Genomic DNA, 12,390 nt, shown 5'->3' with positions numbered 1-12,390 from the left:
TGATTTTAATCAAATCACATGCTCCAGGGATTTAGCTTGTCAGCTCTGAGGAGTAAGAAAGAATGTAAATTTACCCCTCCATGCTTTTTTTTTAATTTTTTTCTTCTTCTTCTCTTCTCCCCTTGCCAGCCCCTGGCCTTGCATGCCTGGCTGTGCGCTGGTGCTCGAGTGACACTGACAGTCAGCTCTGAGGGTGGAACTGAAGTTTCCCCCAGGTCAGCTCAACAGGAACAGGGGATGATGTTCATTTTCTCTACAGCACGAGGCAGGGACTCTGGGGCTAGTTTGTTTGCTTATTAAACTGTACTTATTATTTAGTATGTTTTTGAAAAATTAAGTAATATATTGAGTAGGAAGAGATCTGGACTGTCAGGAGTTTCCAGATTTTTCAATATAGCTACTACAAAAAGAGACAAAAAAAACCTAACAGGCTCCTGTCAAACAGTTGTGTCTCTCTGATGGAATCTGACAAATGGATTTGCACGCCCACATGGAAGGGAGGGAGAGGTTAAGGGTTCGGCTTCTCCTTCTACCCGGGCTTGGGTCAGCACGTTCGCTGCTGTCCCTCAGCGCGGTGGGAACGGGCGCGGCCCCTCAGAGCGCGGCCCTCAGGGCTGCAGCCGGCGCGGTGCCCGAGGCAGCCCCTGCGGCGGGGAAGGGGCACCGGGCCCGCGGGCAGCGCCGTGTCCCTCAGCGTCCCTCAGGGACCGCGGCTGCTCCCGCGGCGTGCAGCAGGTGCCCGGGACCCCGGCCGGGGCGCGGGGCGGGTCCGTGCGGGTCCCGCCCGGTCCGGCGGCACCGCCCCCCGCGCTGCCCGGCGGGGCGGGGGCGCCGAGAGCCCCGGGCGGCCCTCGCTCCGCTCCGCTCCGGGAGCGGCCGCCGGCGCGAACAAAGGCGGCGGCGGCAGGCGGCGGTGGCGGCGCGGCCGTGCGCGGCAGCCCGCCCGCCCCTGCTTCCTGGGCCGGACCAGGCGAGGCGGCCCCCGCCCCGCCGCGAAGCGGAGCCGCCGCCGCAGCAGCAGCAGCGCCGGTCGCGGGGCGCGCTCGCCGCCCGTCGCGGGAGCTGCATGTGCGCGGGAGCCGGGGCGGAGGATGGCCGTGCTCAAGCTCGCCGACCAGGTGGGCGCCGCGGGGCGGGCGGGAGCGGGCGGCGGGCTCAGCCGCAGCCCCCGCGGCGGTGCGGGCGGCCGGGGGAGGCCCTTCCCCCTGCCGGGGGCGGCCGTGGCAGCCCCTTCGCGGGGGGCGCCGTGCGGTGCCGGCTCCCCGCTGCCCGCCGAGCCGCCGCCGATGCGCTTCTCTCCGCTTCCCGGCGGACATTGTCTGCGTTCGGCGGGCCGGGGGCTCGGGGCCGGGCAGGGCGCAGCTCGCCGGGGTCGCGGCAGCCGGTACCGGGCGCTCGCCCGTCCCCGCCGAGCACCCGCGCCGCGGTCCCCGGTGAAACCCTGACGTCTCCCGTCGGCGGGCTGGGATGGAGGTGGGTGTCGGCTCGTTCCGAAAGGCCTCTGCCTATCGTTCCTTTGGCTTTTTCCATCGTTTCTTTGCCGTGCAGACCGTAGAAATAATTTTTCCTTTTTACTTAGGAAGTGCCTCTTCGGATAAGCTGTTGCCGTTCTCCACAGGCTGCTAGGAAAACCCGTAGTATTAACACTTGGATCGTGTTAAATTTAGCTGTGGGCAGACAGCTGTAATCAGTATTAAGTATTTCTTATCACTGGTAGCTAGAATCATTTATAAATATTTAGTAAATTGATATTATGACTCCCACATCCTGGTTCATCCATATACTCTACCAACTGTTACACACTTTGCGTGCTTTAATCTGCTATTTTTAATTCAGCGTGGTCCGCCTGTGATGTGCAGCGTGGGTGTCCTGCAAGGCTCAGACCCTGTGGGGTTCAGAAGGACTGCCTGCAGCCAGCCCCTCTCCAAATACCCGTACTTGGAGATCACAAGCCTTGCTCACAGTCTATTTATGCTTTTCCAAAAAAATCTTCCACATGCACAAAGCTGCCACATAGCACATTGAAAAGAGTTTTGAAAGCAGCAAATGATAAAGCTGCTTCTAAAGTGAAATCAATACTGGGCGATCAGACTATAATGTGTTTCCATGTGTAACAGAAGGCAGTATTTATGGGCTGCCTCCTGTGATGTTCCTTGCATACCCTCATCTTTACATCTGATGCTTATGACTGGCCATGAAAATGTTTCACACCGTGAGGCTTCACTACCCCATTGTGCACAGACTGAGTGTCACAAATAAGGAGATTTAGGTAGGAGCTGTGTGTTAAATATCCAAACAGCACGCATTAGTATTAAAAATACATGTGCTACAAAGGACCAAAATGTACTATTTCAGTACTTTTTACATGTTTGAGAAGCCCTTGAGTTTACTGCCTTCAGTATTTTTAAATCTTTGCTGACATCTTACAGCGAGAATTTTGCTTCAGCAGCAGCAGTAGAAGTCAAAATATGTTTAAGGCAAGTAGATCATGTCTTGATGAAGTCTGTAGTGCTGTAGAAAAATGATAGGCTGTTGTCTTAGGGTTCTCCCTTTTCGTCTTCTCTAAGAACTCCCAAAGCAGAAGGAGGAGGCTCCTCAGAGCTGCTGTGACACCCCTGCAGTGTGCCTACTTTGAGAATGCTCAAAATTTCAGTGAATGCTCGTCATTGTTCCTGCTCAGGCTGTGGCCTGGGACATGATAAGACAGGCTGATCATTTTTCTTTGTGGAGATAGGTTTCCTGTCGTTTATAGAGGAATATGTTGGTCTACCTGTACCCATCCTACTGGGTCTCTTTTCATTTCCTTACTTTTCTTCAACAGAAAAAGTTCTTTCACTTCTGAGAGAGTGGAGGAGGGGGAGGACACGTTCAAAGCTGGCTGTGGTGCTTCCTCTTAAACTGATAGCAGAAGTTTTTGTGTGCTTGGAGCTGTTGCTGGTGGAGCCATTGCCACCTGCAGCCCGAGCAGTGTCACCAAGGCACCGGGGCTGCACCGCAGCTCTGTGGGATTCAGGGCAAGCTCTGCCTCTCGTCTGTGTCACACTGGGGGAGTGCTGTCCCCAGGCTGGCCCGCCTGTAGCAGAGAGACACACAGTAGCAGCAGCCTTGTGTGGTTATGGATAGATTCAGTCAGAAGAGAGGTGAATCTCTGCTGGAAAATGATGTGTCTGGGAAGATTTGAATTTCTGTAACAACTCCTGCGTGTACTCAGGCTCACTGGGGGAGAGAGCAGACTCCTTCTGCATTTCTTCCGGCTCTTGGAGACCGAGGCAACTGTGACAGTGATAACTGGCAGCGATTCAGGAAACAGTTTCCTTTTTCTTAAACACCAAAGGCCACAGCTCACAATGTCCTGCAGTGAGATTTGGAGTGTGGCACACTCCACACATCCCTGCAGTGCTCAGGACCTGGGCTGCTCTTTATGCAGCGTGTGTGAGGTGCTTCAGGCCTGGGTTGTGGTGCTCAGGGAAGGCTGACTCTGAAACCAAGAGCTCTGTCCCTGTCACTGGAATTTCTGTAGCACATGCTTCCTTCTGCATTCACAACTTTTTTGACCACTGAGGAGAGCATGATGTAAGAGATGACTAGAGAACCTGCTTGCTGGGAGTTTAAACATTTCTTTCTCTTAAGTGGCTGTTTCCTCTTCCCTCCATGCTTGGCTTTTCTTACCAAGTGTATCTAACAGCACAGGTAGTATTCAGACAGATGAGAAATTAATCACACCACTTCTCATACAGGCTTTGAAGACAGATGGTAATAGTTGTTGCTTTTTTGATATAGCTGAAAGGTGCTAAACTGCTGCTACACTTAAACCTTAAAAGAGATTATCAGTTCTTTTAGCTGCATTCACTTGTTAGGCAGGAGAGCTTAGTTTAAGAGTTTAGCATTAGTGAAGGTGACTTGAATTTGCTTTCAGAGATGGTAATTATTTGCTCCCCAGTTCAGCCAAGAGAGATCTGAGTGGTTTAACCACAGGAAGTGTATTCTACCATCGCTCTTTTCTAGATTAATTTCTTTCAGGCATGTAATGAGTCACTTTTGAGTGACTAAATGCTAAGCAGAAAACAAGTTCAAATAATTCATAAAAGTAAAACTAATTAATAGGATTATAATCTTTGTGCATAGTTGTATCTGTGCATTTGTAAGCATTCTGATACTCTAAATATTTCTGTTGTCATATACAAGTATTGCAAAACTTGCTCTAAATCTTAACACATTTATCTGCTCCTTTGTTTTTACCATCTCTGCTGTGAAGTTTAATTACAGCAAGCTTGCAAGTTGTTTTAAGGACTGAAAAAAACCTCTTTTTCTTTTCAAGTACAAGAGTTATTGCTGTACTGTTCCCTATCCAAGTCATTGGCTGTACCTTTTCCATTTCAATAAGCATTAGTATTTTATATTGTGTGAGGGTACAGTTGTTCACGATAAAAGGTTGCAATTAAGCTAGAGCTCAGAAGGAGCAGCAGACAAATGCTCCAACAGGTGAGCAGCCAGAGGCTTTCAGGTGTGGGTGGTGCACTCAGAGGGTGAAGGTATTGATCTGCTTGTGACTTTCCTGGCTGCTTTTTGAGCAGCAGTTGTTACCTGGACCCACCTCTCTCATCCTCTGAGTAATCAGGAGATGCAGGGCTCTTCCTGCTGCCTCTCTCCCTGCTGCTGTCTGCAGTTCTTTGCCCAGCTTATTCCTCATACCTGCACCAAGTAACCTGGTTTCTTGAGAACTGTTTGTTTGCCACTTGCAAACTTTTCCAGAGAAAGCCTGGTAGCTGATGTCCCATCCAGTGTGCTTTTCATCTTCAGGGCTTCCACTGCTGGTTCTGGGCAGCAAACAGGCAATTGCTCCTGTAAGTGTGAAAGGGTAAAATATCTTAAAATGATGCCATATGTAAACTTCTGTGATTCACCTTTTGGAAAATTATTTTGGGAGAACCTAAAGTTTCTGTTGTGTCTCCATCTCATTCTCAGTTTTGCCTTGCCAGCTGGGGCCTTCCTTGCAGAATTGCCAGCTCTGCCCCCAGGTGTGCAGGTTGTCTCTTTGGCTAACTCTGTCATGTTCTTTCTGTTTAAAGCCAGCAAAGTTGCTCTGTGCACGGCAGTTTGGTTTGGGATGCCAGCTCTGCCTTCACCTCCTGGCACAGATGTGCCCCTTGTGCCCATCAGAGCAGGGTGTGTGTGGGACAGGCATTGGTGCCTGCCAGAGGCTGATGCAGGCTCCACTGCCTGTTGTTGGTTACAGCTGTGCATGTCTGCAGAGGAAATGTACCCCTCTGTCTTTGAAAGACACTCAGAAGGTTTTCTACAAACAACAAAATGGGAAGTTACCTAGGAAGTGCAGCCTGTGTAGCTGTTTGTAAGAGATGTAGTGCTTGGTGGTTTCATGCCTGCACTCCCACATTCTGTGAGAAGCTTGCTGTGAATCTGAGTCAGACACAGGCTCTAGCTAGCCTTGGGCCAGTGCATCTGGAGGGTCATAGTTTACTGAGACTTCAGTGTCACCAGCCCAGGCCCTGTATATACAGAACAACAGAATTACTCTTAGGCTGCCCTCACAAGCTTGCATATGCATGCATAAGGGTAATGGAGCCCAGATGAATGGTAGTGTGTGTACTTAGGCTGCTATTAACTGCAAGCCCTCATCCTGCCTCCTGGTATTTTGCCTGTTGTCCTTGATTGCTGAGGGTAATGCAGTGTGACTTGAACTGAAAGGACCATTTCTCTCCCTTCCCCAAATGTTTTCCTATGTTTGACAGTTCTTTGCTGACCATCAGGATCTTTTTTATTATGGTCAAAGAGAAACAGCATTAAACAGATGTTTAAATAATTTTAAACAGATGTCAAAGATCATAAAAATCTGCTGGGCAAAGGCTGGACTTGTGTCTGAGCACACTTAAAACCAAAATGAATACAACAGTAACAAATAGTCTCCTAACAAAACCAATTACATTTCCAAGTGATGGTGTGTCTAACTTATTTCAGAATCATTCAGTTGACAATAGTGTCTTTCTGTGTATCCTTTTGCTGTGACATGTAAAAGCATCTGAGAAAATGCCCCTGCATCTACCATATAAAACAGGAGTAATGAACCCGTGCCCCATGCCCACAGGCAGCCCATGAGTTAATTTTGTGTGGCATGTGATGCCACAATTCCTCCCCTCCTCATATTATGACTAGATAATATTAAGGTGTGTATGTTAATTTGCAGTCTTCTAAGTGGTTTTGAAAGGGCTCAGAGCCAGAAAGAGATAATCCATTTTAGTACAAAATACTCAGCCACAAAACTAAGGTAATTGTGGGGAAGGAAGGAGGAGGAATTTACCCACAGGAGCGTGTCTCTATTATTTTGTGTGAAATGAAAATGTGGTTGGACCAAAATAACTCCACTGTGGTTGCCACTGTCTTCCTGGAGCCATGATATTCCTAGGTATCGTGCATGCTGGGAGACATGGCTCCATGCTTTTTAAAATAAAATAAAAACTTGGGAAAAACTGGGATGTGCCAGAATTCCTGGCCTTGTTCAGACCTGTAGGAGTGATGGTTGCTGCCATTTGGTATAGATGGCACCTTAGCTCTGACACAGAATCATTGAATTGTTTAGATTGGAAAAGACCTTCAGGATCATAGAGCCCAACCATAAACCCAACACTGCCAAGAGCACTATGGAAATATGTGTAAATGCCCTAAATAATGCCTCCAGGGATGGTCCTGTTCAGAGGAGGTGGCTTTGGGTCGCCAAAGAGAGCAAGATACAGGCTCAAAAGGGAAGCTGTTTTTTTTTTTGGTTTGGTTGGTTTTTTTGGGTTTTTTTCTTTTTTTTTTTTTTGGTCACAGCGTCTGCAATGTTTCACTTCCTGATAATTTTGTAACTTGTTTCAAGGTAAAAAAGAAGCACTTGAGTCAGGAGAATTTATGGTGTGGTGTAGCGTGCTCAAGTATGTCATAGCTATTTCTTTAGCAGGGAAATCCTGTGGAGGTTTGCTCTTTGGTAATGCTGGAAAGGTTTGGAGTGGTTGTGCCTAGATGCCTGGCTGTTTTGAGGGGGGTGTGCCTGCCATGTTAGGGTGTTGGTTTTCTTGAATTCCAGATGGCATCCAGCAGAATTTACCCTCCTGTACCCTCTTGAGGTGTGGTATTTTATCCAGGCCTGACAAGGGCCTCATGACCTCCTCCTGCTCATCTCTTCAATGAAGATGTCGTTGTCATGGCTACATTTAGTAGAGGAATAAACATTGCTCCCAGCTTGGGTGCTTGTGTAATGGCTTGGTTCCAGGAAGGTGATGTTTTTATCTGGATCTCTGCTCGAGGGTGGCCAGGTGTTTTCTGTGACCTGGGAGCAGCAGTGCCCAGGCTGGAGCTGGCCATCGCTGGGGCACGGTTTGGGTCAGTGCCACTATCAGCAGCACCACCCTGGGCTGGGAACAAATCCCTGCAAGCAGAGAAAACTCCTAAATGTTTCTAGAGGTCTGTGTAGAGCTGATCCTGCTTGTTTGTTGCCGAGAGAGGCAGAGGCTGGGATGTGCTGGCGATGGGAAGGGTTTCCCTGTGCTGGCTCTGCGGTCTGTTTGGGGAGGAGCCAGGCCAAGGCCCTTCTCCTCTTCCTGAGGCTGCCCCATCATTAACAGGTCTTTGCTTGTGGAATGAGCAGCTTACTCTTTAGGAGCCACTTCTGCAGTTAATTCTGTCTTCAGGCTAATAACCAATGCTTCAATTAACACATTATGTTTTTAGGCTTTTTTTTAACCTCTGTCTAGAATTTTGGAACTAATACTAACTTGGTGCCGACAGATGCCTACAGGAGCCAGATATTGTAGGTATAAGCCTATTAGGCAAATATTTCAAAGTATATTCTGATAGCATTGACCATTTCCTCTGTCTTTTATTCCTGCTTTTTTGAATGCCCTACTTCATATACTGCCTCTGTATGTTGCAGAGCATACAGGTCGGCTAACCTTGCTGACAGACTACCTCTGTATTTTAACTCTTTAGTGCATTTTTTTTTGCTGTTCCTGTATTTAAATTAGCTTTTTTTTGTTGTTTCCAGAAGTACATATCTGTCATTTGTCACTTTTTTTGTTAGCTGGAAAACTTGGGCTGGCAAGTTCCCCACAGCTGCTGTCTGTGGCTTCAGCCTTTTCTTCTTTGCTGCACTAGAAACATGTAGCAGCATGTTGGAAACCCTTCAGCCTGGTGATGGGTGGGAATCAAAGCATTACAAAATTACATTTAAAGGGGAGAAATTATTTTGCAGTTTCAACCAAGGGTTTGAGGTCATTCTTGGACGTTTGCAAGGAGTTGGTCAACAAATTACAGCATTTAGTTGTGGCTAGGTAATTGTGACATTCTGAAAGAGCGTGTGCATTTTGATGACAGACATTTGCATGTGTTTTGCTTTTGGGGGAAGAAAAATCTTTCCTGTCTGCAGATGTACAACCAAAAATGTAGGCTGTTAAATGAATTTCTTCCATGCCGTGCTGAACCTCCTGGCCTAGCAGGCTTGTCTGCTTGATGTTTGTTCTTCGAGTTACAAGCTGGTTTTTATATAGGGACGTGCATTTTTGTGCTGGAATTATTTGTCAAGGCTTGCTCTGTTGTTTTTAAAAGAGTTCTTGGGGAGAATGCCCTCACAAAGCCCTGCTTCCCCTCACAGCTGCATGCTGCTGCATCTTTGTGAGGAAGTAGGCAAACCAGGGCAGTTAAACCCTGCATATGGTCTTCACTCATGTACCTGATGGCATCTGTTTACTGAGCTGAGGCTTCAGCTCCTTTCCATAAAGGAATTGGTTTCTTATGGAAAACTCTTGTGCTATTGAATTATGTGTAGGATTGCTTCAAGTGCAATGTGTTGATATCCTTGGTAGCACAAAGTCTGCAAATAATCTCTAGTGATGAATAATTTTCTATTTAAGCATTAGTGTTTTTATTCTGGTAATTTTTTTGATCTCATTATGTGGCCTGGTTTTTTCCTCACCTTGCAGCCTTTGTAATTTTCTAGACTTGTTCCTTGAACAAATGTCTTTTGTCCATGCAAAAGCTTTAGGAAAACAGTTGTTTGGTGTCTGCTTGGTTGCATACCTCTAACTACATGTCTCTTTAAATTAAGTACTGCCAGAAGTAAAGAGCATGTAACTTACAGAAATTTAAGAGTAAAAATCAGGTATTGCATCTGCAGAGTATCAACTGAAAAGAAAGCACCAATCAACTGCACCATTCGGTGCACAAGCTTTCACATTCTAAATGTGATCAAATAATTTTTGAAATTATTTGAAAGGAAATGAGTGTGACCATTAATACATTTTGATATGCACTTTGTCATTAATAATGTAGATAATACCATTCAGATGGAGAACATAACCCATTTCATCACAGCATCATTTTAACATGATAGGCTCCTTGCCTTTCCAAGGTGAAAGAGCCACAGATTGCCTTCTGAAATCTCATCCTCTAATGAAGTTTTGCTTTTGGCTGTATCAAATCTAGACCAGCTTTGCAGGAATATGAGGAAGGTGCTTTGTATTTATAACACACTGGTAGCAGCACCAGACTTGCTGTGCTTCTATGTATAAAGTTAATTTTTCCCATACTTCTAAGACATAAAGGTGGACATCATGTCCTTTTCTCTAGTGTTTTTATTCTTGCCTCTCTAGATGTTTGGGGTTTTTTTGTATTTAAGGTTACTTCTGTTGTCTTCTGTGCAATAAGGCAGCACAACAAAGCTGTGCCTGTGCTGGGGAGCCTTGCTGGCAGCAGGGGATGGGTACATCAAGCTGTGTGGTGTCACCAGGCTGGGCTGGTGTCACTGCTGGGGCCAGCCCTCTTGCCATGGGAGCTGGTGCCAGCAGGGAGCCTGGCATCTTGCAGCTAGAATCCCCCAGTATTACCTGGTAAAACACTGATTTGCTCAGTGGGGTCTTTAGTTGTTTCTCATGCCCAGGGTAAAAAATGAAAGAACAAGGGCCTGAAAAACCTTATATTGTCTTTCTGCTTCCAGCTGTTTTAATGTGCTTGCCAATGTAACATGCAGCACTTATCTCCAGTTTAGAATCAAGAGAGGGACTTATTTAGTCATTGACTCCAGGAACATTTCCAAAGTGTTCTACCAGTGAAGTCAATGTGGTGTGCCAGGTTCTGCAGCCATTGCCACTGTTTGAAAGGAGCAGGCTTAGGTGAGTGATCTTGTTGCACCCTGCTTAGCATGAATCAAGCCTAGTATGAGGAATTTTTTTTTTCTTTTAATGTAAACAAGCCTTGATCCTTTAGCTATATCCATAATCCTGTTCCTCTTTAGGAGATGTGGCCCAGCTTCTGATGGGGTTTTCTGCAGGAGGAGCCTGTGGCTCCAATTACCTTTGACTGGACACAAATCTGAGATTTTTTTTTTTTAAGAAGCTGCCAAGGTGGTTTTAGAGCTTGGAGAGAAGGGGTGAAAGGAGAAGAGTTGTCCTGGACAGCTGAGGCAGAGAGCAGGAGGGATGATAGGAGGAGGCAGAGGAGAATGCAGGCCCTGTATTGGAGGTGCAGTGCTGCTGCCTGATGGCACTGCCAAGAGAAGATGCTTGTTACCCTTGTCACAGCTGGAGAACTGCTGCACAGAAACTCTGAATTGAGTCAGGCTGAGAAGGGGGCTGGTGACAGAGCAGGAGCCAAATCCTGATGTACCTCTTTCAGAGGCTGATTCACAGTGATGCCCTTCCTTCCTTCCTTCCTGCAGGTTGTTTTAGCACTGTTTGCTGTGTGGGCTGATGCCAATCTCATGATGTTGCAAGGTGAGAAATGAAGGGTGGCATGCATTGTCACAGTGGTGTTAAATTCAATGAACATATTGGGGTTTTAGATATTTGCTCTGTAAACTGTAAAATCAGAATTGCTGCTGCTTAAGAGCAAGTGCTCTGTTAGGAAAGGGTTTCTAGGTCACCTGGTAGGTAAAGACTTACTCTGGCTGATTGCTGTGGGTGGCTGTCTTTGGTCACTAATCCTGTGTCATGGGCTTGGCTTTGTGTCCTGGCAGCACAGATGGTAAAAGTGAGATCAGCCTGTTATGCATCAATACTGCTTGTTTAGCCTAAATGTCCTAATAATCCAGGGCTGCCTGACTGCCATTGAGCACACACACATGTGAAGCTGGGTCATTCAGATAAATGGAGATTAGCCTCTCAAATCTGAAAACTTACTGTCAGTGGATTAGAAGGTGCCCTTTGGGTACATTTCACACAAGCTCCATTTCATGTCTGGCTCAAACTCAGCAGTCTTAGAATCATAAAATCATTTGGGTAGGAAAATACCCCTAGGATCATTGAGTCCAGCTGTTGAAAACACCATTAAACAGCCATCACAGCTGGCACACTACAAACTCATCAGGATACAACACAGTCCTGCAGCAGAAATGTGGTTTAACATAGTGCTGGCTGATTCCCATCCCATCTTCGAGTCATTTAGATACCTCCTTAAGTAGGGATCAATACATTTAAATTCAGTTGTAACTCAGGTAATCCACTTGGACACAAAGCAGGCATTTTAAACCCATTCAGAAACCCCACCCATGTCTTCTCACTCAGCTCTGCTTCTTACAGGTAAATATTCATAGACGTATAACCTAGTTTCTAATTAGAAGAAGTTCCTCCTTCCAGAACAATTTTCAAGAAGACTGGTAAATTTGTCCATCCCCTGCTTCCCAGAGGAGTGTTATGTCTTTTCTGCAAGCGGGAGCCAATGGAGGTGAACAGATTCACCCTCGTCCACAGCCAAGGTTCAGACCAGCTAAAGCAGCCATGTAGCCTGTGCAGCCCCAAGAGTGAATTGTGCACACCTGGGCTCTCTGAGGATGTGCCCACTGCTGGTGGGGAGATGACACAGCCCAGGAGCACCTGCATGCTGTGGCTTGGCAGGTGCTCCTGGGCTGGCTGGTTACAGAAGCCTTGCCTTTATCCTCTTCCTGCAGGCACAGCTTTCACATTAATCGGGGACTGCGTTTGGGATCTCCTGGTTCCTGTTCCTCGGTACAGTTTGCATATCTTTAATGGGGTTTTATGCATGCTTGGTGCCCTCCAAGGCAGGTTTGTGATTCACCAGAGAGCTGTCTGGAACAGGAGAGACAAATGACGGCAAACCACAGCGCAGGCACATGATCTCCAGCACTTCTTGTTCCCGCGGGGCTGGCTGATGACAGCTCCAAACAACTGTCTGAAAACCCTTGTGTGACTCCTGAGGGATGGCTCTGTGCAGACACATGGTCTCCAACCCTTCAAAGACCTGCACCTTTCAGACACTTGTCTGGGGAATTCTTCAGTTGGCTCTGTGGTAGGGACAAAAATTAAAAGGAGATGTACAAGCAGGTGTCATTCAGTTCCTGAAGCCTCCAAAAAGCTTTAGTATAGAGCATGCTTTCTCCTCAGGCTT

General features: G+C 47.0%; 1 protein-coding gene across 14 annotated transcripts in view; it reads left to right on the top strand.

The window, feature by feature from the left end:
• The first annotated feature begins 525 nt into the window (after positions 1–525).
• The window catches only part of ANKRD44 (ankyrin repeat domain 44), a 131,966-nt gene continuing 120,101 nt past the window's right edge, over positions 526–12,390 (top strand). For 8 of the 14 annotated variants that reach the window (XM_074548222.1, XM_074548221.1, XM_026795752.2 and 5 more), the window contains exon 1: positions 797–1,118. In XM_074548222.1, the coding sequence (XP_074404323.1) occupies positions 1,092–1,118 (27 nt within the window). In that variant the 5' untranslated portion in view covers positions 797–1,091. Of the gene's footprint in view, positions 1,119–1,305; positions 1,474–12,390 lie in introns of those variants that run through there. The other 6 variants (XM_074548223.1, XM_026795753.2, XM_026795750.2 and 3 more) reach the window with 4 other exon arrangements.

Source organism: Zonotrichia albicollis, chromosome 10 (assembly GCF_047830755.1).
Source record: "Zonotrichia albicollis isolate bZonAlb1 chromosome 10, bZonAlb1.hap1, whole genome shotgun sequence".
Classification (NCBI taxonomy): Eukaryota; Metazoa; Chordata; class Aves; order Passeriformes; family Passerellidae; genus Zonotrichia; species Zonotrichia albicollis.
Note: the sequence above shows the minus strand (reverse complement) of the source record. Positions and strands in the feature narration are given on the sequence as shown.